A 27418-nucleotide genomic window follows, 5' to 3' on the forward strand; every position below is an offset into this window, starting at 1 on the left:
TATCCTTCAGGACGCTAAGAAATATATATTTCACGTATCACTTTAGAAAAAAAACACACTTTTAAGATCAAATTTGACAAGCGGAGGTCATGCCTGTTTTAAGCTTGCCACGCATGAGATGCGACACATTTTTTAAAATTAACTTCTAGCTACCATAACGGGAATAATTTTTAACTTTTGAACTAATTGATTAGAAAATTCAACCTCCTCTCGGGACTTTAAACTACTACATCGAAATTTATACAACGTTAGCCTAATTGGAATTTTTTTGTAAATTTATCTCTTTTACTGCTCAAGTAAGTCGATATTACAAATTGTTTAAGACGTTTAATTGACAGTGAATTTCCATTTCCTACTTCGAAACTGGCAAAAAAGCATCTGATTTATATTTAGTTAAAAGCCACATTCCCGAGCTGTAAATGTTTATCGAAGCATTTACAACATTCTTCTCCAAAGCGTATAAAAACAACGCAATTACACCAGTAAAAATTACGCCGCCTCCGAAAACTCGCTTTTCATCAAAATTTTTAAAAAGAAATTTGCGCTTCTCAGAAAATACCAGTTTTGTGCATTATTTCTAGCAACTATTTCAACCAAAGGAAATTGTCATTATTCGATTTAAAAAATCAAATCATCCCAAAGTTGTGCTACATCATTAATGATAACACCTTTTTACCTACAGAAAATCCTATTTTGGAAGAGAATCTTCAAATTGTATTTCTTAGAACGGTAAGCTTCATCAAATTTTGTTCAACCTTCGACAGGTTTGAAATCTTATCAAGTTTTCGGTACAGAAAAACAAAGGAGATAAAAACGGGCAACAACCCCGGTAGTGGTACTAAGCTTACTTTTCGACTTTAAAACTCGAGAGGTGACGTGACGGCTTATTGGCTGAAAATCTGCGGTCGAGAAGCAATTTTATGTCAAACTCAAAATGGAAACATGAAATTTTGGTCGAGAAAGTCAACACATAAGTCGAGCATGGTTGAAACATAGGTCGAGCCAGGAGCGGATTTAGGGGGGACGCCTAGCCCCCTCAGGGACTCGATACCATTACCAACCAAAAATTCCTCCCTTTGGTATTATTTAAAGACATATATTTTCGGCTAATCAACCGTAAAATTTTTTAATGGGGGCCTTGGGCGTCACTATATAATATTTTTGAAGGGGGCGCGCCGAAAAGACCGCACTTTTTTTTGATAAAAATTTTCTGAAAAAAGCCCAATAACGTTTTTTTACCTCTTTTTTCAAAAATTTGCTTGCTGCGCGAATTCTTTTGTCAACAAAAGGCTTTTTAAAAAGTGTTCTGATGTTTTAAGAAACGGCTAGGATAAACCATTTTGTCGACTTAAAAAAGTGTCGTCAAAAGTTTTGATAATTTTTGAAAAACCACCCCTGCCCCATCGAGAAGATCCTAGATCCGCCCCTGGGTCAAGCAACGACTAGTTTTAATCATTTAAATTGCTTATTTACCTGTGCGTAGCGTATAAGCGACAAAATGGGTTTCTATTTACGCGTACCGACTCAAAATATTTGAATTGAAACATGATTTGAATTGAAACATGATATAAGGACTAATTATTACGCTATTAGACTTTAAATTTGTCATTTTGTACTTTAATATAGGGATAATCTAAACAATTCAAACCATTTTCCTTATTTTTTCAAAATTTTCAAAGTTTTTTGGATCCGAAACTACTTTATTGACTTTAAAGAGCAGTAGCATCACAAATTCGCCCTGATACTGTGGTACTGCTGCCACAGTAACCTTGAGATGTTATGTTTTTTTTATGGATACCCATTATTGTTATTATATTCTCAAGGTCAATATGTGCCGATCTAAAACATTCATGACTGTTAGTCAATCTTCTATATAGAGACACGGATCTCAGTAAAGCATACTATAGAAATGCTCAAAAAAAGACATTAGAACAGTCTAAATTTATTATTGAAACCTCATCTGTTTTCACTTAAAATCAACGTTACTCTTCACGGTATCACATGGCGCTGCCAGCAGGGTTTATGTCTCAGGACAACAGGACTGCGCATTATGACCCGCAATTTGTGATCAATTCTTACTGGCAGTCACGGTGAAGGAAAACGTAAGCCCAGATATATTGTTAGAAGATCCGAAGTCAGTCTTAGACGAACCGGTTTCAAGACCAGATACGCCACGAACGAATGAAGATGCGCAGGAAGTTACAGATAGGGAAGTAGGCGACGAATTGACTCGAGACAAAATTCGGCTAAAGATTGAAGCGACAAAGAGAAAGAGGGCCTAAAGTCGTCCACATTTACCACAACGAAGTGCAGGAGCGACTCGCATAAAAAAAACGATTTGCCCAGAACAACCTACATGCGGAAGTATCTAAACTTGAGCTTCGAGAAAGGGTGGGGTTGGCCAAAGCTTTCTTGGAAAAAACACAGAGCGTCACGTATGAGCGGTACAAACTGTTTAAAAGATCACAAGAAACAGGAATCGAAACAAGAATTGAAACTGTGGAATCATTTCACAAGAAACAAGAAATGAAATCCTGGAATTTTTTCATGCGGCTCTAACTGCACATGCAGCAAAAGCAGAATTGGGTACATTTGAAGACGAGTTAGCTAGAGACCTATTCATATCAAAAATGAAGAGCACAGTAATACAAGATACTTCAATTTTCTAAAAATTCCCAACGGGCGTTAAAGTATTAAAGAGAGCTCTAAAGTTCAAACAAAGTAAACAGACGACACAGGCTTTTCAAAGGTAAAAAGCCACTACTGCAAGTTCAAGACATTTTAATGGTACTCAAATCAAGATAAAACAAGAACCTATCATGGCAGTAGGTAATAAAGGTCCAAACAATAGAAGCAGTACGTGGAACTATATAAACGAGGAACAAACGAAACAAAAAACAACGTTAATTCCGGAGCAGAAGGGAAACCATGTACTAGATGTGGACGATCGTTTATTGATGGTCATTTGAAGAATTGTCCAGCAATGGGGAGGACGTGTAAGAACTGTAATAAGCCGAACCAGGAGTGCAGCCAGTATTTAGACAGCCGCGTATTCATACTCGTCTGTATTTAGCCAAATACTGTATGAACCAATCAGAATCGAGAAAAGACATAAATAATCTGAAATAAATCATAATTATTTATTAATTTCCTCTTTGTCTCGATTCTGATTGGTTGAAATAGTATTTGTCTAAATACTGACATGTAACCGCCCAACCACTTCGCTAAAATGTGCCGTTCACAACAAAAAAATGAAGTTAACGAAGACACTACAAGTTCAGACAATGAAGGTAATCTGATTCAAAGTTTTCACTCTTGCAACAATTTTGAAATTATGTCAACCGAATGCAATTTCACATCATTTGCTCAAACTGAGAAATTCGTGGAAAATAGAATAGAAATTAAGCATGTTACACCGTCAGATTTGGAGGAAAACGAAAACATTAAAAAAATTAGTATACACAGCAAACAAAATTGCTCACAAGGTGCTGGTCAGAATTGATAATCAAATCATAGACATGACCTTAGATACGGGTAGCCCGGTATCTTTCCTACATTGGGCAACGGGAAAGCAGATACAAGAAGTATCAAAAAACACGAAGTTCATACCAGCGGAGAAATTAAACCTGTCGGCACAGTTCGTAGACTAAAAGAAAGCACCCACTCACAATACTTGGAGCGCTTACAGCAGACATGCACTCATCAGCGGGATGAGAAAAAGTAAGAGGATCGTCTCTTATTACTGAACGCCGCACAAGATGCATTCTGGGTCTGGATCTGCAAAACAAAATGGGGATCATTACTACTCAAAAACCGGCACCCAGAGTAAGTTCGAGCTGTGACGTGCTACTGTGCGAGCAGTCGGAAGGTTGAAAAGAAATAATTTTATGAAAAATTTAAAAAATTTTTGACCGACAAGGAAAATCAAAAAACGATGTTGTAAATACAGAGTTTAAATGCCCTTTATTCCTAATACAAGAGAATGGTAGAAGGATACCGATCCAAATTCAAGAAAAAGTACCAACAGAACTTCACAAGCTTATAAAAGAAGGGCACATGCAACGCCTAGATATATGCACCAGTGATTACTTCATAGCCCCGGAAGTCACCAAAGTAAAAAAAAAATGATTCGAGAAAATTGGCATTGGATGCAAAACCAATTAACAGGAAACTGTTCAAGAATAAGTACCAGATGCCAATTGTTGATGAGCTTCTGGATGGAATAAGTGAAATAAAAACAGCGAAGCAAAAAAAACAATGTATTTCACAGTTCTGGACATAAAATACGCTTATAGCCAACTGAAACTAACTGCTGAGACAGCCAAGCAGTGCAATTTTAACATCGTATGTGGACATTTTTATTGTCTCAAGGTGATGAACAAGAACGTGAGAAATGAGTTGTGGAAGAACTCAAAAGATTCGATGATGACAATCTTGCTTTAGAGATTTCAAAATGTGAGTTTTTTAAAACTGAAGCACACTGGCTGGGACATAAATTATCACCAAGTGGAAATACACAAAAAAAAAAAACAGATACTAAAATTGAACCCGCCAAAATGCTTAAACAACTTCGATCATTTATGGGTAGCATTAACCATCTATCCAAATTCGTCTCAAACGCAGCAAGTTTGACGGATAAACTTAGACCACTCTACATGAAGAAAAAGCGTTGAGAAAATTGAAAAACATTAAGATACCTGTCAAGAAATTCGAATGGGGGAAGAACATTACAAGATCGAGGAAATCAAAAAAGAGGTAGAAAACATCGCCCAAATCAACTACTATATACCAACGAATAATACCCTTGTAAAATGCGATGCCAGCCATAGCGGCCTAGGCGCAACACTCCAACAAAAAGCGGGGGAGGGGAATTGGATGCCTATTGCATTTGCATCAGGCTACTTGATTTCCCAAGAAAAAAACTTGACCAACGCGTTGGAACTGCTCGCAGTTGTATCGTCAGTAGACCGATTTAAACACTAATTCTGGGGAAGGGAAATTATAATAGCCACCGATTACAAGGCATTAACGTCCACTTTAGACGAAAACTGGTTCATTGAAACGTACCAACCCAGACTCACTAGATGCGTGGATAGATTACTACTTTATCAGTTCAAAGTAGTATACATCCCAGGGAAAGATATGTTTATAGTAGATTATCTATCCAGAGAGCCACATGGATTTAGAATTGGAATAGAGGGTGTTTACAAAGCTCGCGACTGTTTAAGCAGTCGTCTTAACGATACAGGGGGGCTCGACCGGAACGAAATAGTTCTAAAACATTCAAAAGCCAAAACTAGCGATAACAAACGAAACGGAGTGCAAAACACGTCACCTCGCAGTTGCTATGGCAACCAACACGATCCTAAACGAACAAGGCTTGACCGGAACAAAAGCAATCAAAGCTCATGACTCTCAAAGTTGCAACGAGGCAGTTTGCACAATTATTCTTATTCAGTAGTTGTTAAAAAAAGTTCAGAAAAACTGTACAGAAAAAACCGAGAAAACGACAATGACAGAAACCAACCAGAAAAGGGAAAGGTGAAGAAGATAGTGGAAACAAGCGGTGAACGGGAACGAATGACTGAAGAAATTTCGTACATAACTTTTCAGCGCACGAAAATGATCAAAAGAGGGACGCCGAATCGATCGGACTCAGAAAACTCGGATTTGGATGAACCACAGATCGAGTGGAAAGCCATGGACCAATACATCAGGGCAAATGCCAATAAATGCGGGACATCAACGTCAACTGTTACAGCAGCACCAAAGTTAGTTTCATTTTTGGACCTAATCGGCGCGGATCGGGAGAAAAAACCGAGTAACATGTTGGAATAAGAGGCAAACTCTGAAACGCATAGCCCAAGTTCTGCGCGACAAAATGAGTTTGAAGGGCGAAACAAAGGACCGAACAACCATCGTCGAAGTGGAGAGCCCGGGTTAGACCCCGGAAGTCAGCGTCGTCACACCCATTACAGGGAAACGAGTGAGTCATCTATCTCGACAAAATGAATTTTGCAAGGCAAAAAAGTTAGGAGAAGGAAGACTATTCAGTCAGTCTGTCTTAGCTATTCGACAAACTTTTGCTAGCCGAGTTGCGTACAGAAGATACGATGATAGACAGGCTCCGGAGGGTCATTGAAAGGTACGGTAGACACAGTTCCGAGCTCTTGGGCTCGTACACTAATCGTCTGTGGCCCCAATTATCAGTTGTCGATGACTGTATTGACAGTTCCGGGTCAGTTGCGCTCGGACGTCCTGAAACTAATCCATCGCGGGCATCCAGGCCAAGAGGCGATGTTGGATGTCTCTCATTACTTGTGGTGGCCCCACATGCATAAGGAAATTGTAAATTTAGCTGAAGAGCGCAGGAGCTGCACGCGCTACGGTAAGTGGGCTAAAAATGTCATTCCTAAAAATTCCACGAAGTCGCTCCCACTGCGGACGCAGCCGGGACAAGAATTACAGCAATATTACCATAGACCACTTGAAGACCATAAGGGAAAGAAAATCTATCTGCTAGTAGAGATCGATCGGTACTCAAAAATTCCATCGGTTAAAATCACAAAGTATACTGGGAGAAAATCATCGATAAAATTCTTACGTAGATATATTGATACTCGCGGAATATCTGAATCAATAAAAACCGACAATTAGTCCGGTTTCAAGGGCAAAGCTATGGAAAACTTCTGTTCTGTGAACAATATAGAACAAAAGTTCTACCCCGTGGGTGACAACCGAGGGAGTGGTCTATTCGATCGAACAATACGGACAATTAAACGAAGACTTGGGGTGATGCTCTTAGACAAAAAGTCACATACATAAAACTCCGTATAAGCGCAATAATAAGAAACCTACGATAGAATAGGCAAAAATCTATACAACGCTCTCCCTTTGAAGCATATTTTGGACGAATCCCGAAAACTGAATTTGAAATGAAAAGACACAAATTCCTAACTGAATATTGATCATTTAGAAAAGGAATACCTGGACCGTTCAGACTTTGCCCTCACAGCTGAAGAAACCGGTCAATCAGTCTCGCACAAGGTGAAGGTCGTGAGGAAAGTCGCGACGTGAGCCCGCTGTTTAAGCAGCAACTTCAATCCGCCAAAGATAGGGAACGGGCACGAGCTCTAGAAAATTTGTTAGAGGCAAACGCCCACTAGAATAACACCCGAAGGGACACGTTTGTCAATGGCATAAGACGAAAAGTAGACAAAACTAGCACGATAAACTTGGACCTCAGAAAAGAACTCCTCTATTTGTGCGAACGGAGGTTCATCGAAGATAAACCAATCGAAGAGTGTGGTATTCTGGCACCAAATCTTCTACAAAAGGAACAAAGCAGAAGACGCGGAAAGACGCTGAAAAATCGACTCATGGGGAAGGTGATTGCTGAGACACTTTCCACTGTGAAAACAGCTGCTGGATCAATAAATTGGAAAGACGATATAGCCAAAGCAAAAGTGACCGCACCATAAGAAACACGTCACAGTACCGGACAAAAAGAAAAGCCCGATAGAAGAGAAGCCAAAAAGAAAACAGCAAAAGAAGACGATGGAACTATCAGTGAGAAGGGAATCCGATGACAATCTAATGCATCAGCAGCAAACGGAGGACCAAGAAATCTCCGCCCGCGAACAATTTCAAAAGAAACCGTATCAGGTGGGGAACTGAATTTGGCAATCAAAAGAGCAAAGCCAATTAATGCAGGGCCACTAACAAGCGCGACAAAATTGCAGGAGGAGAGCGCTACCAGAAAAAAAAAGAGAAAAACAGACAGCTCAAGAAGCAAGAAAGACAAAAGCTGCAACGGCAGTCAGCGAGAAGGTAGTATTAAAAGAAAATACTGCTTCTCTTCCAAGTTCGTCAAACGCAACTGTGCTGAGCTCGTCGGCACTTAAGAATACAAAACCAGAAAAATTGACAAAAAAAATAATTCGACAAACAGCTTCGGAAACAATTCCGGAAGCCTTCCAGAACCAAGACATGACGCCCGTAGAGTGGGAAGGGTTAGCGGATCAGGTATAGAAATCGGCGAAGAAATTTTGATATCACGAGACGTGGAGGTAAAGGACACCCTCCCGGGTTTTCGGACGAATCGGGGCATGAAGAAGGATGCACAGAGGTAAGACGAAGCGGCAGGCAGATCAAACATCAGGGACCGAAATGTTACAGAGACCCAATAACGCATTCGGTAAATCTAATCTGCTCTGAAGCTGATATTACGGACCTGAACAAAGCGGCTCTAGCGTTGTACCGCATAAAGCCAAAAATAAACTGTGCTGAGCTCGTCAAAACATACAAAACCAGAACGGACGAACCGGTGAAGACGCGATATGGCCTTTTGAAGCGGTACCTATTTCGAAGGAAGTTCGGTTGTGCATCTCTCGACATTACAAAGACCTGGAATGTAGCTTGGCAAATACCACTCAGTTCGAACCTACTGAGGAAAAGAGAATCGACGTAACGGGAAAACTGAAAATAAAACTTTTTAAACTGAGTAACAAAAATTTATCTTTATTTAAGTTTTATATTTTGCTATTTAAGTTTCTTGACCTCACGGGAATGTGGTACTGCTGCCTCAGTAAATTTGAGATGCTATGTTATTATATGCATACTCATTATTGTTATTTAATTCTCAAGGCCATTATGTGCCGATCTGAAGCGTTCATGACTGTTACTCAGACTTCCATAAGGAGATACGGATCTCAGTAAATCATATTATAGAAATGCTCAGAAAAAGACATTAGAACAATCTAAGCTGACCGTTGAAATTTTATCTGTTTTCATTTAAAATCAACGTTACTCTTTACGGTATCTTAGATACGATGAGCCTCGTTGCTTTGACTTTCGAAGAAAGTCAGCGAATAGTTGCACTCGGGCTGTTTTTTTTAGTCCAGACAAGTTTCGGCTTTTAATCTGCCATTTTCGGTCAAAGTAATTTAGAACATACTGAAAAGTATTTCGATGCATTGTACTCAATTTTTTAAAAAGTTTTTTATTGATGATCAATCTTTTTTGGAAGATTTTTTAGGGTTTAAGAGTTGCCAATTTGGTATAATTAACGTGCGCTTTTTTCAGTTTTTTTAAACGTAGCAAATAAGCAGCAAACAAGACACATTATGATAATTTTAATTGAATCTGTCAAGATTTCTGAGTTCACTGTCTAGAAAGTGGAGATAATCAAAACAATACAAATCTCATTTTTAGCCACACCCATCTTTGGTCAAAAAGTAAACAAATCTATGCTGGGTCGAACAAATAAACGTTTAAAAAAACCGTCTTAAGTTGAAGAATACCATATTCATGTCGAAAAATTTAGAACATCTGAACTGGTTCAAGCAAAGTCGAACATCTTTTTCTTGAGTCGAGAAAGTCGAATTATACTAAATAATAGTTAAAACATACCAAAATTCAGTCTGTAAAGTCGAACTATAAATCGGGCCCCTCAACTCGGGAATGGAGCCGTCACAGATATGAAACAAAATATTTTTCAAAGACTGAATTATTTCTTCGTAAATAAGATGCTAGCGAATACGCGGAGGAAGAGGGGGGATTTGACCTACATTCGTTACTGAAACCATCCCAACAATAAACTACGCCAAACAAAAATAGAGCTAAAAACATTGAAAATCTACTGAACCTGAATATGAACTTAAAGATTTTTTTTTTGCTATCTCAATGCCTTGGATGACCCGCTGGAAGGTTGTAAGCTGCCTTCGACGCTAATTCAGATCAATGGTAAAAAGGTGATATTCAAATGTGTTTGCCGGTCTGGTGTTATCGGTCATGACCAGATGTTTTGATAGGTCAAATAACTTTGCGCAAATGAAAATTGGTGTATTTAGTTAGTCACAGTTTGATAGTTTTGTTATGTGTAGCAATAATTAGGCCAACATTTTAAAACTTGTATCATTTGAAACTTTCAATTATGGCATCAACATCACAGTTTATACAAGCGTGACAATATTTATACAAGCGTCGCCCAAAATTGTTTTCTCAAGTTTGAATTCTTATCTGGCCAGCTAACAATATGTAAGTTATATAAATTTTGATGTATATTTTAATTTAAATTTTTCTGTGACCTTGAGAAATAATTTGTCTGATAATTGCTTTTTCATGCAAAACTTGCTGATATAGAGAATTACAGAAGGTTGGAACAGACAATATTAATTAAAAGGACGAGCAGATGACTTAACTCAGACAATTTCTGAATGCAAAAGCTGATTTTTCAGACGGAAAGTATGTCTACTTCAAGGTCAACTAAAAGTTTAAATTTGCATACAAAAATTTCTCAAAACTGGCAAATAACTCTTTTTAGTCATTTCTGTCTGTTCCAATTTTTTGCAGCATATTATATCGGTATAGAGAGTAAAAAGTTCGGACAGACAGAAATAATTAAAAAGAGCAACTGTCTAGAAATCAACTAAAATTAAAACTGAAATAAACAAAACATCGAAAGTTCATAAAGCAGAGTTACGGGATCTACTTAACAATCCCCACTTTCAACAAAGGGGAGGAGATTGTTAATTAGATTACTGGCAGCGAACATTCGACCAATCAGAATGCAGCAAAATTCGAATTTACATACAATGCTCTAGTGCGAATTTACTGTTTTTATTTACAGGGGTGGATATTATTTAGTAAATACAATAGGGGAAGGGAGGGGGGGGGGTGGGTGAATTTGTGAAGATCCGAGTTTCGCTCAAAATCTATAACCACGGCGGGCAATTGCATCCAAAGCGTCGAGCTGTTTTATATTAAAATCTGGATGTTCATCGCAGTATTTAAAAATTAGGCTAGCATTATAATCGGATAACCAACAATCTCGCATTTTGAATTTGGTCTGACAAAAAGTTCAAGGTTGTTCGGCTTCAGATTTTGCATGTAAAAAAGCGTCGAAAAGCACTGATTGCTCATTTTAATTAATTCTGTCTGTCCGAACTTTTTGCTACTAATTATATTTTGCTCTTTTTATAGGTATTGCAAAATTGTTGGTAATATCTCTTTCGGTCAACGAATCTGAACGAAGTTAATTAATTTAAAATTGCTTATTTGGCGGCTGATACAGTGCTGATTTGAATTAACCGGACAAAGCAAGCTAAACTTCAAATTTAAAACGCGCTTTTCTCCAATTGGGTTGAGTTTAGGTGAAAACTTAAGAAGACAAAACTTGCTTAAAATTTTGGCAGAATTATTATGGTGTAATTTTTTTTGCAAAATTCGGGCCCAAAATTTTATCCCAAAAACGGGTCATTTTGGCTTTTCTTAGTTAATCAAAAATTACGCCGAAAAGACCCAGCCGATCACAGACATAATTATATCAAAGTGAGCCCCTTACGTAGCCCAACAAACTTTAAGAAAGGTATATTCTCCAAAATATTGTATAAATGAATTTATTTTTGTTTGGTAGACAAAAAAGGTCGTTTTTAATATATAAAATACCAACTTTTTATTTAAAAACAATTTTTAAACAATTTGCTATTTTTTTTGGAGAAAATACCCTTCTTAAAGTTTGTTGGGCTACGCAAGGGGCTCACTTTGATATAATTATGTCTGTGATCGACTAGGTATTTTCGGCGTAAGTTTTGATTAACTGAGAAAAACCAAAATGACCCATTTTTGGGATAAAATTTTGGGCCCGAATTTTGCAAAACAAATTACACCATAATAATTCTGCTAAAATTTTAAGCAAGTTTTGTCTTCATAAGTTTTCACCTAAACTCAACCCAATTTGAGAAAAACGCGTTTTAAATTTCAAGTTTAACGCGTTTTGTCCGGTTAATTTAAATCAGCACTGTATTAAATTTTCTTATTTCAGCGCGTAAAACAAAATCAAAAAATCTAATAAACCTCAAACAACTGTTTTTGCACCGATTAATTTTCTCAAGGTCACCGATAATATTGCCAACCATTCGGCTTTAACTATAATTTTATTTTCTTTCCAATGTTTTGTAATTCTCTATTTTTTAAAATTGTTTTCATTGAAAACTTCTAAGCGTCTGCTGTAACTTTTTGATTTCTTTTTGATTTTTTTGAGAGAATTTTACCAACATGACGCTAATCATTGCAGGTAAGCCATTCAAGCCTTCTCAGAAGTTTAGAAAATGGTAGTTCAGATATTACAGTTGGGAGAGTGTGACTATTGTTGATGTTCCGGACGGGAGAGGAACATCAATTTCGACCTACCCCTATGAAAGCATCGAAAAAGTATCGAACCATATTAAAGCCTTATTGGCCGTTCCTCACACACTCAGAAAAGCTGTCGGAGTGTCGAGAAATTGGTCTGAATATTTTAACAATTCGGGCTCAACTTAGTCAATTAAATTGAGTCTTCATTCACCAAGACGCCCTCAGTAAAGAAGCCATTATTACCAAGCAAGCGCTAAATGAAAATTCCAAAACTAGTTTTTTTAAGTAACATCAAGATTTCTTAACCTAAAAGCCTAAACGGAGGTAAAATGTTTACATAACAATCGTTTCTCGATCGCTTCACTCGCTCGAAATTGAACTTAAACTCGTAATCAACACTGGTACCTTGTATTGATAACTTTTTTTATGTTGATCGAATCTCAATATGATATCGACATTTTTTGTTCAATTTAGTGAATTTTTGAGCATGAAATATAAAACTGTGACCTTAATAACATGAATTGCGGTTGGACAACCAGTGTTTACTCAACCAAGAGTTAATTTAAGTCTGTTAGCAATTTTCACGCAAATAGCACGCAAGTTATTGACTAAATTGAGTTACCTTTTGATGGTCTTATTTGCTTGTCGTCTAATTTCCTCAACCTAAAAGCTCCTCCTCATTTTCAATGGCCGGAACAATAATGTTATAAATGAATGGTTTTTGACAAAGGGGTTGAAATCAAAACGCAGACGGGAGAGTGAGTGACCATCTGGTTGAGATGATAACAGAAGGTGGCTGCAATCATCTGACAGCGGGTTTTCTGTAATTCCTTTGAAAAATTATATTCTTAAAGAGAATCGCTAATCAACAGATTTATTTCGCCGCAATGAAATGTTTCATGCTAAAAAAACGTGTTCAAATTTCAGAAAATTTTAACTTTTTTTTAGTTCTCATTCCCGCGAGAGAAACCCCTGCTGATTTCATTTACCCAGACATCGACGCGAGGTCAGGCCGACTGAAAATGGCGGAAGTGGCGAGAGATGAGAGCAACCGACAGTACACTAGCAACGAGGATGACGTCATCACAGAAGGGGATCATGTTGACCAATCAGATGACAGCGATGATGACCACGAGGATAACGAGAGTGTCACTTTCGAAGACACAGAGTACAATCACGAAATGATGACTCCAGGATACATATGCAAAGACTACTTTCTCAGTTTCAGTGTCCGACAAGAAGTCGTGAAGGCAATTCGCGATTACGACATCCATGACAACGAAGTATTCCTGGCGGGATATCCTAGGTCGGGAATTACTTGGACGCAGCGAATCATAGGCGCAATGCGAGATGGTCCCGATGTCGTGAATTCACCCGACTATGATTTAACTCAACATTTCCCCTTCATCGAGTATTACGACATTTTCAACGTGCCCTTGTACGACGGGTTCGAGCTCTTCACTAAAATGAAAGCACCAAGAGTGGTGAAGACGCATCTTCCCTGTGAACTAATTCCACGAGCTTTTGAAAACACAGGCAAAGTTGTGGTTGTTCTAAGAAACCCAAAAGATATGATAGTCAGTTATTACAATCTATTTAAGAACTTGACTATGATAGACTACATTGCGACGTTCGAGGAGTTTTTTGAGATTTTCCAGAACTCTCATTTGCCCTACGGTAGCTGGTTCAAATGGGTCTATTCATACTGGCAAGCAAAGCAGGATAAAACCATCAAAAACGTCCACTTTTTAGTGTATGAACAACTTTTTATCAACACTCGTCAAGAAGTTCAAAAACTTGCTGACTATCTCGGATATGATTTGAGTGACGAAAAACGCATGCAGAAGGTTTTAGAAGCAATCTGTTTCGGAAGCATGCAGAACACAGTGTCATTTCCAGGGGCTAAAAACTTCATCAGAAGGGGAGGAGTGGGCGGATGGAAAAACGTACTAAGTGATGAAATTAGTGCGTGGATTGACAATAAAATCCGAACAGACCTGTACGAGAAAGGATTTCCAATTGAATTTACATTCGAGTTACCCTAATTTACTATTTATCCTCGACTGACAAATTGTTTGCGCAATGAAATTATGCCTGATAATTATTTTAATTCGACCCAAGTTTTTACACTTGTTTTTCTAAGTATTTGGAATTCGGTTTGAGAGTGAGGCAATGCTTTATAGCCAGAACATGAATTCATGATTGTAGTTAGTTTTCACCAAAGTTAGCAGATGGGAAAAATGAACAGCTTTATGTCTTTCTTTTTTCTCCCCTGCTCATTAGTTTGTTTAAAAAAACTTCGTAAGACATTGAGCATCCTTTTCTAAGTAGTAGGTAGGAATAGATCGAGAATTACCTCTACAGCAAAATATCACCGTAAAGCGTTTGAACTCCATAGCGAGGTCCATAAACACCGTTACACAAAACTTTTGAGAAAGGAGTGAAAGAAAATGTTGTTCTTGGGATAGCTTCGAATAAAATATATATTTTTTCTAGAAATAAAAAAAGACCGACGCAATTAAGGAATTATATTCTAACTACTAATGGGTGTATTTTTGTCCCTATTTCAGAACCCTAATCAAAGAAGTATTTAGGTGCCCCAACTGTGGTATCATGCCAAAGCTCTATTGGTTGTGATTCGCATTCCAAAGAGAAGCGTTGAAAGAAGTTATAAAATGTTGTATTTACGTCGAGAAATACTGAATTTTTCCGTTTTTCAGACCAACTTATTTTTAGGAAAGAGGGGAGAAATGAAATGTCTGTCCCCTTCAGCTGCATTAACTGTATTTTCTGCTGTTGTCACCTAATGTTTGCAGATAATTATCTAACTGAACCACCTCCGACGTCTCCGAAAAAAGTTAGAAAAAACTAACTTCGATTTTTTTTATGTTCTTTCATTTTTGATTTTCGGGGTAGGATCAATCTTTGATATACACACAGCAACCACAAAGCCTTGCTGCAATTGTAACCTCTCAACACAAAAACATTTCTACCCGGTGAGATACTCCAAGGATCTCTGAGTTGAGTGTAAAGACAATTTTACTATACATTGAAGTTCTTAGAACTGTTATGTATTTTACAGAGATAGCTGCCGAGTTACGCTCTAGCATAACACAAATCTGCCATTTGTACATGGCTGCAAGATTAAGTCTCATTTGACCTTGGCCTGAAAATATAAAACATTAAATAATATTTACCAACATTAAGAGCATCAAGTTTACTGCATGCGCAGTACCCCACTCCCCTGGTAGCTGGAAAAACTTTAGCTTCTATAATAGATAAAAGTTTAATAAATAAAGATAGGTGTTTTAATCTCAGTTTAAGCAGCAGTTGGTTTGTTTTAGTCGGTTCTTTTAATTAATCTCAATTTCTATCTGCCAGCTTGGGTTCCAGCTCACGTACGGGTCTTGTGTTAAAATCAATAGATCTGTCCCCTCTGTGTATCAAAATGACCATTTTAATTCGATAATTCATCAAGGCCTCCGTGAGACGGCTTCCGTGTGTCTCCACTACTTCGGAGTCTGTGGCAAATTCTTTCACTGAGTGTTTGATTGGGTCCTCGAATCGTAATGGATCTTTTTTTTTGTAGGATATGCACTCTTTCGTACATTGCTTTCCTCCTGTCTTGACTCCTCTGAAAACACCGGTAGCGGGTCAAATTAATCGTTCCTTCTTTTATTTGGGTTTATCTCAGTCCTATTTCATTCGCTGTCTTCTGGACCCCTCTCTATATTAGTTGATCCGCCAATGTCTCCCAATCTCCTGGAGCCAAATTGAGGTTCCGGAAAGTATCCTGGAGGTTTTCCGGTCGCGTCTTTGAATCAATTGTTTTTAATTTCTCCGCACTTTTCTTCTGAGACTTTTAGGGGGTTGAATTGCTGATTTTCTCTCCCGGGTCCATTTGTTTGCTCGGTGGTGTCGGTTTAGATATCCGAATCGTCTCTTCCGTCGTTTTCTCCTCTTGCTTTGATGAGTCTTTCTTAGCTGCCTGTGCAGCTTTACATCGTCTTTCTTCTTGCTCCGTCACCTTTTTTACATCTTCTTCATCACGACTTGATCCTGTGTCTTAGGAATATGGGACTTTGGTCCCCCGTTGTTCGGCTTTGCACTTTCTATAGCCAAAATTAGACCTCCACCTGAACTTGTCTCCTATGATGTGACGTATGTTGGGTTATCCTGAAAAGTCCCTTTCTCTAAATCTCCGCCATTGTTTTGTAGCTGCCAGTGCATCTGTTCATCTCCTGAGTCTTCTGCGTCGCTGTCCTCCGAAATTTCTACCATAGAAAGTGTGCTTTTGGGCTCTGTCGCTATTCCTTTGCTGCATTCTGGTTGTGGTTCTCTCTTGCGTGTTTTCCGTTCGTATTGGATGCTCCCGACTTTTTTCTTCTGTTGTAGTTCTTTTTTCGTCACTGCGATGTCGCTTTTCCTGTAGATAGCTACTGCAGTTGTCTTTATCGTCTACTTAGATTCCCATGACATCTTTCCCTTCGAGGGTTTGTTAGTGCCCTGCCGCTGTTGCTGTCTTCGTATTTTTTGAGAATCGTTTTGCTTGTGCTTTTGCAGCGGTCGTCTTTGCACTCGATGAAGCTGATCTCCCAAAAGTACATTAAACTTTTTTTGAGTTCTGGGTTCTTCAAACTTGTGAGGTACACCATTTTCCTGATGTCCTTGACTGCTGCGTTTCTTCTCTCCTCGTTCCTGCGTGCGTTTGCCTCGAGAAGATTTTTGAGAACCTTAGTCTATTCTTTCTCTTTTGATGACGAAATTTTCTGCTTGAACAGCGGGCTTGTGTCCCGACTTCTCGTTCCCTTTTTCACAATCTTTACATTTTCTGGTGACGGATGTATGCGTCGTTTGAGTTCAAAAGCCATAAATGCCGATCGTTCTGCTTATCTAAACGATCAGAGTTTTCAAGAATGTATCCGTAATTAATTCAAGTTCGTCTTTTGGTAGTCGTCTGCCGAAGTGTGCTTCGAACGGTGATTTTTCAATGGTTTTATGTTAATTGCATTTTATGTCACTGAAGATTGTGCTTAAGCTCGGTTTGATTGATTTCGTGTTTTCATCCAGTAACATTACCCCAAGTCTTCGTTTAAAAGTTTGTATGGACCTTTCCACCAAACCACACTGCCTATGGTCTCCCACCGGGCAAAGTTTTTTTTCGATGTTCAATTCCGCGCAAAATCGATTCACAGGGTTTCCTTTAAATCCTGAAAATTGATCAGTTCTGATCAATTTTGGTATTCCGTGCGTGTCGATCTACGATCATGGAATTTTATTGTTTATTTGCCACCCGTAGATTTATTCACTTTTACTAAGGGAAACTTTGAAAATCGATCTATGGTCGCCAAGAGATATATATTGTTCCCTTTATGGTTTTCTATTGGCCCTGCGCAGTCTGCTTGTAACTCCTGACCTGGCTCTGACAATTGGGGTGAAAATTTTTGATGCATTTTTAGGTATGACATTGTTAACGTTCTTACCGTATCGTGTGCAACTACGGCACTCCTCTCCCAGGTTGATTATGTCTTTGTGCATATGTGGCCACCACAGTTGTTGGACACGTTGAGCATAGCTTCTTGTCTTGGATGCTCCCTGTGTATGCGCTTCATCACCGCGGGTCTCAATGCGACTGGCACTGCAAGTCTGTTGTCGACTAGGAGACAATCGACCACTGCCAAATTTTGGTTCCAAAGCTGGTTGGTGTATGGGATCAAAGCTTTTTCTGTCTCCTCTTTTGAGTAATCGTCTAATTCTGTCCAGCCAGACATCATCCGAGGTGAGTTCCGCTAGTAGAATCTTGTCGAATAATCTTGATAGTTGCGACAACTCTTGGTCTCCTAGCTGTTCGCGCAGTTTGTGTGCATCCGTTCTTGAGAGGTAGCTACTCGACGATTCGGGTCTACTAGCTGTACTTCATACTCCCCTCTTCGCTCATAATCAGATCTATCTCTTTGATTGGTGCCTTCGTTTCCTCAACTCGTTCTTCCAATCTGCTGTGGTCGTCGTTTAGTTCCTCTTTTATCATCGCTTCTAGATTGCTGATTTGCGTTGGTCTTTCTCCAGTTTCTTCTCCCATTTGTTGCCAGAAGAAGAGTAGATGTTGTTCTGGTTTATAATCTTTGCTTCGGAATAACCATTTTATTCTGGGGCGACCTTGATTCTTCCTCTTTTTCCGAGAACGAGTAGTTTCTCCTGCTTCTTCTCGCTATCTTTTAAGCCTATTGAAATGTCTCCGTGACTTCTTCCTCCTCCGATGCTTCGTCCTGCTCCCTTCTTCTTTTATTCGGTGTATTCCACCTCGGGTCTGAAAATCTCTCTTCTCTTTCCTCTCTTCGCCATCTCTCGTCACTATCCCAGCTTCCACTGCACATCTTGTTTTTGTTTTCTTTTTCTTCTGAATTTCTATACAACTGTTCTCTCCGATCGATAATTTTACACTGATTTTGAACGAAGTTGACAGTTGACATTAAAACTTTTCGACGGTCGCGAGCCGAAGTAGTTTTCAATCCGGTCGACCTTTGTTCAGCAATGGCAAGCGAGAGATGACGTGTTTTGCTTCATTTTCGGTTTTAAACTTCTCGAACATTCTAGAAAGTTTTCGTTCCTGTTGAGCTATATTTTCTCATTCAGTCTACTGTTTAAAGAGTCCAGTGCTGAATGAAACAATTCTGTAGCTGTAACTACAATTTTCTCATCTAATTCAGGTTCAGGCCATGGGTTCCCATTAGGCTTTCTGCACAGATAGTCAATTATCCTCATATCTTTTCCAGGTATACGAACTACTTAAAATTGATACCGCACTAGTCAATCAACCCGCCGGTTTGTATCTATCGACCACCTAAACTACAGCGATTAAATTTCTTTCATTCGTAGAACTTTTGTTCGTGAGCGTTTAGTTACCTTAAAGTAAATGAAATTGGAACCCATTCTTCCTCATCCGTTTTATGTTCTAAAGTGGCTTTAAGTCCACTATGACTGGCATCGCATTAAATTCCAGTTTTCAGCTTCTGGTCATAGTAATGTACATTCGAGAAGTTTGGCACAGCAATTTTGATTTTTTCGAATGTTTGGGTGATCTCTTTGGACCATTCAGTTTTTCTCACCGGTACTTTGACAGTTTTCAATTTCTTTTTCTGATTTTATTCTTTCAGCAAACGTCGCATTTTTTCTGTTAAAGAGACTGCATTTGGAAAAAAATTCCTTATGATGCTGCCTAGAAACGACCTAAATTGTTTCAACGTTTTTGGTGGTTTAAGTTTCAATATTGCTTCGGTCTTTGATTTTGTAGGGATGACTCTACTTTCGGACAAACGGTGTCCCAAACAATTCGCTTCATTAAAAAATCACACTTTGTGATTTTTAACGCTAAGTTTTTCTCATTAAGAGTTTTCATTACTCTGTCAATTAATTGTTCTTGTTTAAGTTCTGTACCTTTGGATACTATTAAAATATCATCTAGGAAGCAAAATGTGTTTAGTGCATTGTTTAAAATTCGGTCCATAGCCTTTAGAATTCCGCGGGCATATCTGAAAGTCCAAATACTCCTGTTAAAAATCCATGAGTACCTGTACCGTTTCCGCCCACAATGTTGAAATGAGCTTGTATACTTGTTTCTTGAGCAAAGTCCAGTTGACTATTAGCATTTTTCACATCCAAAACCGAAAAATACAACTCTCCCTCATAATGTTTTGTGAAAATCTGGCTTGCACCATCCAATAGTTTATCAATGTTAGACATTTGGTTTTTGTTTTTAATTAATTGGCTGCTTATCGGATTCACGTCTAAAGCCAGTTTTATTGAGTCAACTTTTTTCACCGTAATACTAACTGGGGCAATCAAACAGTCACTTGAGCATTTATCCAGTTTTTAGATATGGCCCTCGTTTTAAAATTTTTTCCGATTCCACTTTACTTTGAATGTATATAGGATTTTGTCTTCCTTTCCCGTGTGTCGGGCGAAAAAGAAATTTGAGTTTTCGTGGCACTAAATAATTATTGTGGTTTAAATAATCGTTTAATTTTCTTTAAAAATTTTGTTTTTCAAACCTCCGACTGCTCGCACAGTAGCACGTCAAACCTAGATAGCTCTCTGGGTGCTGACCACTGCGCTGTGTAGACTCCAAGTCGGCTTTGTAAATCCAGCCCAAGTATGCATCGTATCTTTTTTCGGTTATGAGTAGATTAGCCCCTTTCACTTCCCAGTCGGCTGATTAAAAATATCAGTCTCCTGGAATGACTATTGGGTGCTTAATGTAATCAACAAATTGCGCTGGTAGGTTGAGTTTTTCTGCCGATAATAATTTTGGTCTGTTGGAAATATCCAGTCTCTTTTTTACCGTTGCCCAATTTAGGAAGGATACTGGACTAGCAGTATCTATTATTGTCATGCGAATATCTGCTGGTCAATCCTGACCAATGCTTTCAATTACTTCACTAGTTTGATTTTGGGTCTTCTGTGATCTCAAACTTTTTATCACTTCGATGCCTTGTTCATCTGCTTTTATATGATTGTTTTTGTTTTCTAATCGTCTTTGGATGTAACCTTCGATCTTGTTGATTTCCTGCCTTTCGTCTTCTATCGACCTTATCTGGAATTCTTCACAGTCATCAAAATCTTCTGCCAAATTACATTTTGTTTCTGAGACTTCTGATGACTCCTCAGTCACGTCGCTAATTTTGTTATGAGCGACACACTTTTGCGAAGTGGTTCGCTTTCCCACAGTTTTTGCATAGTTTTCTCATTGCAGAACAATTTTTCAATAGGCCTTCCACAAAAACTCTGCCACATCTGTTACATGGCATCTTTTCCCTCTTTCATCTCGCATTGCGGTTGCTGTTATTCGTTTTGTTTGAGTTTTTCTCTCTAAAAGCTTGTTTATTTTTTTTGACAGCAGTGATTGGTTCTTGTTTGATCTTTGATGTTGGGTTGTGACGATGAGGAAACTGACCTTGTAGTAGAAAAAATTAGTCTTTTGTAACACTAGGGTTGTTTGTTTGCTGTTTGATTGCTCTTTTTAGTACCTCTTCCGGTGACAGTGTCTCCACCGTTATTGCGTCTTGAAGTCTAGCATTTCTCATTATTGAAAGGAAGAGATCTCGTACAAATTCCTGCTCCAACGTTACTAATTCTGACATGGCTGCTTGTGCAGCTAATGCCGCGTAAAATAATTCTATAAATCCTCGTGCTTTTTGAGTTCTGTTGAATAATTTATATTTTTCGTATGAAACACTGGTCTTTTATTGGAATGCGACTTTTGTCATTTTAATAATATCTTCAAAGGCCAATGTCGATATTTCCACATGCGGAATCTTTTGCATGAATCTTTTCTTTCCTTCTGTTTCTAGTGCCAGGAACAGACGTGAGACTAGCCGTTTTTGCACCTCGAATTAGTAGACGTTATGAATAACTTTCGGGAGTCGAGCTTGCTTTTCTCGTTTTCCTGTACACTTTTCACTAATTAAAGGGAGCACTTAAAAGCCTTGAAAATAAAGTTTCAAAAAACGGCATAACTATACGTCCCGAAACGATAGAACTAAATCACTGAGGCTCAATTACTCGTACACCTAGGGAGCTATTCACATGATAGGGAAACCAAATGATGGAAAATTTTCAAACAATCATAATTTTTAAAATTTCCTATTCTCTTAATGGTTTTTGCACAAAAGCGAAGTCAAAATTAGCAGAAATTTATTTATAGCATATACAATTCATGCATTTATTTAATTTTATGTTTTGTTTTCTATTTTTATTTCAGTATTTTTGAAAAACCAAGATTTTTCTTATGCGTCTTAGATTTGTCAGTATTTGAATATTCGTGTATCTGCAATCAAAATATTTTGTTATTAATCATTATACTTATTTTGGCTTTTGTTTTTTAGCTTTCTTAGAGATTTCGGCGGTTAGTTTAATATTTTTGTATAATACAATTCATATCAACGTTCCATCATTGGGTCTCGCCATCAAAATGGACCCCACCGTACACCTACTTACGCCTGCTTAAATTAAACTATGCAGAATTTCAGCGATCTCATGTCAGTAATTTAATTTACCAGTAGCAAAAAAAAATCGAATTCCGTTTTTCGTAATTAAGGACGTACAGCTTGCGGAGCAATAACAAAGAAAATGATTTAGCATAGTTTCTCTGATAACCCAAAATGATTCGGGTTTCCCTGGTGTTAATTTTTTTGAGCGATTCTTCATCGTTAAAACAGCATTAATGAGCTGAGTTTCATAGCTCGTTTGTTTCAGTTTATGGCTCCCTAAATTTAGCAATATGCAGCCCTCAAAATATAGCTCGCTTTATTTTTCTAGCTCTAAACTATTATGCGGTAATTTGACTTTAATCATTTGGCGAATAAAAGATTTGAAATGAAAAACAGATTACATTTGTTTATTTAGCAGCTTTATGGGGCGTTAAAATTAGCGTTATGGGGGGGGGGTTGAGAAATTAGACGATAAGCAAATTAGACGGAGGTACCTAAAAGGAATTTAGACAATTTTGCAAAACTGCAATTGTGAGAAAATTGACGAAAGTGAGAGAGATTAAAATTGTTTGAAGACAAGTCGCGAATTGCGTGAGAAAAAATAAAATTGTTTGCAGACAACAGTTAAATTTCGGTGGCCAAAAATTTTACAAGTCAATCATGCATAATTTTTTCACTTCAAAACTCTCGTGTAACATTCGGGTTTGACATTTTATGTTCATTTAAACTAATTGTTTTGATAGCTATTGACATTTTATGTTCTTTTTGTATTTGTGAAACTTGACTCTTAAGAAACAATTTTGCTGGCCCTTTCCTTTTCATAGCTTTTTTGTCTAAAATGCCAGATCTGTAAAAAATAAATTACGTCTAATTTCGTTTTTGTAGCATCCGTCTAATTTGCTTATCGTCTAATTTTCTAGGCCCCATTATCGTTATGCGGAATATGTCCCCGCAAGAATTTTGGAGCAACCCTTTTATTACGTTCTAACTTAAGCTTTATTTTAAAAGCAACAATTGAGCAGTTTTGACATGCGGAAACTGAGGCCTAGGAAATAAGACGATAAGCAAATTAGACGGATGCTACAAAAACAAAATTTGACGAAATTTTTTTTACAGATCTGCCGTTTTAGACGTCACTGCTATGAAAAGGAAAGGGCCAACAAATTTATTTCTTAAAAGTCAAATTTGACAAATACAAAAAGTTCATAAAATGTCAATAGCTATCAAAACAATTAATTTAAATGAACATTAAATGTAAATTCCGAATGTCACACGAGAGTTTTGAAGTGAAAAAATTAGGCATGATTAACATAGAAATTTTTTGGCCACCGAAATTTAACTGTTGTCTGCAAACAATTTTATTTTCTCTCACGCAATTTTTCTGCAAACAATTTTAATTTCTCTTTTTTTCGTCTATTTTCTCACAATTGCAGTTTTGCAAAGTCGTCTAATTTCCTTTTAAGTGCCTCTGTCTAATTTGCTTATCGTCTAAATTCTCAACTCCCGCGGAAACTCTAATACTTTTAAATTTCGTCAGTGCCTCGTATTATTTTTGGGTATGGTTTTGAAAAAATTGCTAAAAGTAATTTATCTTATAGTAATTTTTTTAAAAGAGATGATTTTTCGTTACTGGCAATTACTTTGGCTGTTTTGAGGTGGTTTTTTTCACTTGATTCGAAATAATTATCTGTATACCACGAGATGTAATTTTTTTTCAGGCTTATCAGTTTTATATGGTTAAGGTACATGCTGTTTGCAGCGTAAGTTTTCACTTATTGCAGAGCAGACGATTAAGAAAAGAAGAAACGATTAACAAACTAAGCACTACAAAGAACGTTCGTTTGACATCTATCAACTCGTCCTCATAAGTTTTTAGAGCTTGATTCACACCAAACAGATTTGATATTAAGATACTCCAAATTCGAAGGAAAATACTCAATAATAGTTAAGATTTCTAAATCCTCCTAAGGATACAAAAAATATCAATGTATTAGAAAAACTCAATTCAAAGCTTTCAAAAATCAATTCAAAGCTTTTCCGTTCTTTTTAGGTCGCTTTAAAATTCACATAATCTTAACTGTTAAACTAGCTCTTTATTGGTGACTAGATATAACAAGTAGAGACATTTGTGATTCAATATATATATTTTTTGAGAAACAGTTGAGATTGATATTTTGTTACAAGTATTCAAGTCACTTGAAATGAACAAAACTGGACCCTGCTTTTTGATAAGCAAGACTGCTTGTATCAGGGCGAGATCCAGAACTTTCCCACTGCCTTTTAAGCTGTGGAGCAGTGTTCGCTGTAAACAAAATGACGAAAGTTCTCCGAAACGAAAAAAAATTCAAGCTTTTAAAAAATCTTCACACCACACGCTCTTGTAAAAACAAAGTTTTGTGTTTTGGGATTTTTATATGCTCAATTCTGATTAACTAATATAGACTTGTGATCATTCGGTCCCTCAATCATAAGGGACGCCCCACCGTACACCTATTTAAGGCTGCTTAAATTAAAAACGGAATTTAAAACTTAGAAACTAAATTAAAAACTTATAATCTGGAGTTGCTTATACTGTTATAGAGTTGCCCTTAAATATTTGCATATTCCCTAATCTACAACACAGAACACAAATACGTGTTCAATTTATTTTTCGCAAGTAACAAATCATGGGATCAGCTGACTATAACCAAAGAAGAGATCAAAATTTGAATTGCTTCTTTTTCAAGGATTTTTTAAAATTAACTGATATCTTTAAACTACGTTCAATTAGGGTAGATGGCGCCTTAAAAAGAAACAATAAACAGCCTTTAAAACTTAGCTCCCTAAAATTTTCAAGCACTAAATAATGCGATAATTTAAGTTTAATCGTTTGGCGAATTGGATATTTGAAATGACAAGCAGCTTGCATTTGTTTATTCAGCTGCTGAATGCGTTAAAAAATAGGTGTTATGCGGAATATTTCTCCGCTAGAGTTTTTAAGCTACCTTGTTATTGCAGTTGTATCTTTAACTACATTTTAAAGCATCAATTGAGCACTCTTGACATGCGGAAATTATCATACTTTTCAATTCCATAGCCTCGTGTTGTTTTTGGTTATGATTTGCATGTGTACCAATATGTAGTTCATCTAAATGCAAAACAATAATTTCATGGCTTTTGATTCAAAAGGACCTCAACCAAACAATTTTCGAGGAAGAAGTCTTGTATTTTGTATCATGTTAGTAACGAGACAAGGATAACATTTGCATCAATTTTGTCTTTAATGAATCTTTTGTTAAAAAAACTATGTCATGTTGGGCTCTGAAGACGTGATTTTACGCCATCTTATCAAAATTGTTTATTGTAAAAAGTCAATAAACCAGTTTGAAAATTTTCCTTCATCTTTTAGCACACAGGGCGAAAAATCATAAGATTGACAGGTCGCGTTTCGCGTTACTACAGAACCGAATACGTGTTTTTGTTTCTGTTTTTGGTGAAAAAATTTTCTGGAATGTACTACGTAACGATTGACGGATTTGATTTTTAAAGAGAATTTTTCAGACTTAAAAGAAATTATTTTTTGTTAGTGGCTACAGTGCTAATTTTAATTATCGGAACAAAACGGAAAAAACTTAAAAATTAAAGCGCGCTTTTCTCAAATTGATTTGACTTTAGACAAAAATTGATGACCACAAAACTTTCTAGGAAATGCCAAAATTTTACCCCAAAAACGGTTATTTTCGGCTTTTAGTCAATCAAAAAAAACGCCAAAGGTATTGATTTAAATATCCACAAATTATATCAAAGTGAGCCTCTTATATAGCATAGCAAAAATTAAGGAGGATATGGTCGCCTCCATTCTGTGTAAGTAAATTTAATTTCGTTTCATAATCAAAGCATGTCAATATTACTATATCAATTACCATTTGTTTAATTAAAACAACTTTTAGTCCATTTGCTCCAATTTTTGGAGATTCTACCCTTCTTAAACTTTGTTGGGCGGCTACATAAAAGGCTCACTTTAATTGTTTTTTCTCAGTAATTGAACCGATAGTTGCGGAAAATTTTTTTGATAGATTTAAAAAGCCGAATGGCCTTTTTTTGGGGTAAAAAGTCGGAGAGTTTCACAGAACAAATTGCACCATTTCATTTCTGTTAAAGAAGGTTCTAATATTTTTTCACCTTATGCCAACCAAAAAAAGGCCTTTTAAGTTTCAAATTTAAGCTTTTTTCAGGATTATTTGAATCAGCTTTGTAACCTTTGTGACGGTGGCCTGAACACTGCTTTGTAACCTTGTCATGAGAAGTCATATTTTTCAGGCTCATTATTTATATGTTACAGGTACACTTTCAAGCCTTGCAGCGCAGACAATTAAGAAATGATGACAAAATTCAAAAAAGGTAGTGTAAGTTTGTTTAAAAGCACTAAAAGAATGTGTTTGGCATCTATCGACTCTTACTCGCGTAATATGGAGTTTACATTATCTTTGAGTTTTCAGAATTTGCTTCACACCGAACCGATAAATATAAAAAATTACTCAATATTCATAGAAAAAAAACTCAAGAATACTGAAGATATGAAAAAACTCAAAGATATGAAAATTATCATTAAATTAAAAAACTAAATTCAAAGCTTTTGAAAAAGTCGATTCAAAGCTTTTCTGATCTTTTAGGATCTCTGTAAGACTCACATGTGTTTTACGGTTGAATTAGTTCTTCATGGAGAGTGAGAGATTCGTGACTAGATACACCAGAAGAGAAACCGTCAAAGAGATCAAAATTTCAGTACAAGTATTCAAGTCACTTCAAATACGCAAACACTGATGCTAATTTTTTTATGCTTTCATTTAACTAAGAAAAAATTTAAAGACGGATTAAATCTCCGATTACGTGTGAAAAATTTTTAATAGCACGAAATAAATCGCACGATTATTGTTTCAAATTACGAACAAACATAATCGTTTTCGACAACACTGAGATGAAGCGTAGACTGAATCATAATTTGTGATTATCAATAAACAAATATAAAGATATGTTTCACCTTGGTTCATTTTTGACAGAGTTACGATGATTTGAATTGGGAGTTATTGGTAACTATCAATCAAGTTGGAACAATTAACACGCGATGTATTTCAACCTATTAAAGAGCAAGCGGCAAGCTAAAGCATTCCAAATTGAACAGGACTGCTCGTATCAATGCGAAGCCCTGACTGTCTTTCAAGGCCCATGGAGCAGTAATAAAACTAAAAAAGCTAGCGTGTAACGCAACCTCCGGTACTCATAAAAAACAGTTTATAATGGAAATAGGATCTGCATTC

General features: G+C 37.1%; 2 protein-coding genes across 5 annotated transcripts in view; both read left to right on the top strand.

Annotated features, from left to right (window-relative positions):
- The window catches only part of LOC134846062 (protein angel homolog 2-like), a 513790-nt gene that overhangs the window by 423953 nt on the left and 62419 nt on the right, over positions 1 to 27418 (top strand). The gene's annotated exons all lie outside the window — the stretch shown is intronic.
- Positions 10 to 14264, top strand: LOC134846294 (sulfotransferase 1E1-like). 4 transcript variants are annotated; one of them, XM_063863588.1, is made up of 2 exons: positions 10 to 729; positions 13084 to 14264. In XM_063863588.1, the coding sequence occupies exon 2, from the start codon at positions 13158 to 13160 to the stop codon at positions 14178 to 14180; it is 1023 nt and encodes a 340-aa protein (XP_063719658.1). In that variant the 5' UTR covers positions 10 to 729; positions 13084 to 13157; the 3' UTR covers positions 14181 to 14264. The 4 variants fall into 4 exon arrangements, with proteins under 4 accessions (XP_063719658.1, XP_063719660.1, XP_063719659.1 ...); XM_063863590.1 differs by having other exon boundaries at positions 10 to 296; XM_063863589.1 differs by lacking the exon at positions 10 to 729 and adding an exon at positions 9885 to 10038.

The sequence above is a fragment of the Symsagittifera roscoffensis genome, chromosome 5 (assembly GCF_963678635.1).
Source record: "Symsagittifera roscoffensis chromosome 5, txSymRosc1.1, whole genome shotgun sequence".
NCBI classification, from domain to species: domain Eukaryota; kingdom Metazoa; phylum Xenacoelomorpha; order Acoela; family Convolutidae; genus Symsagittifera; species Symsagittifera roscoffensis.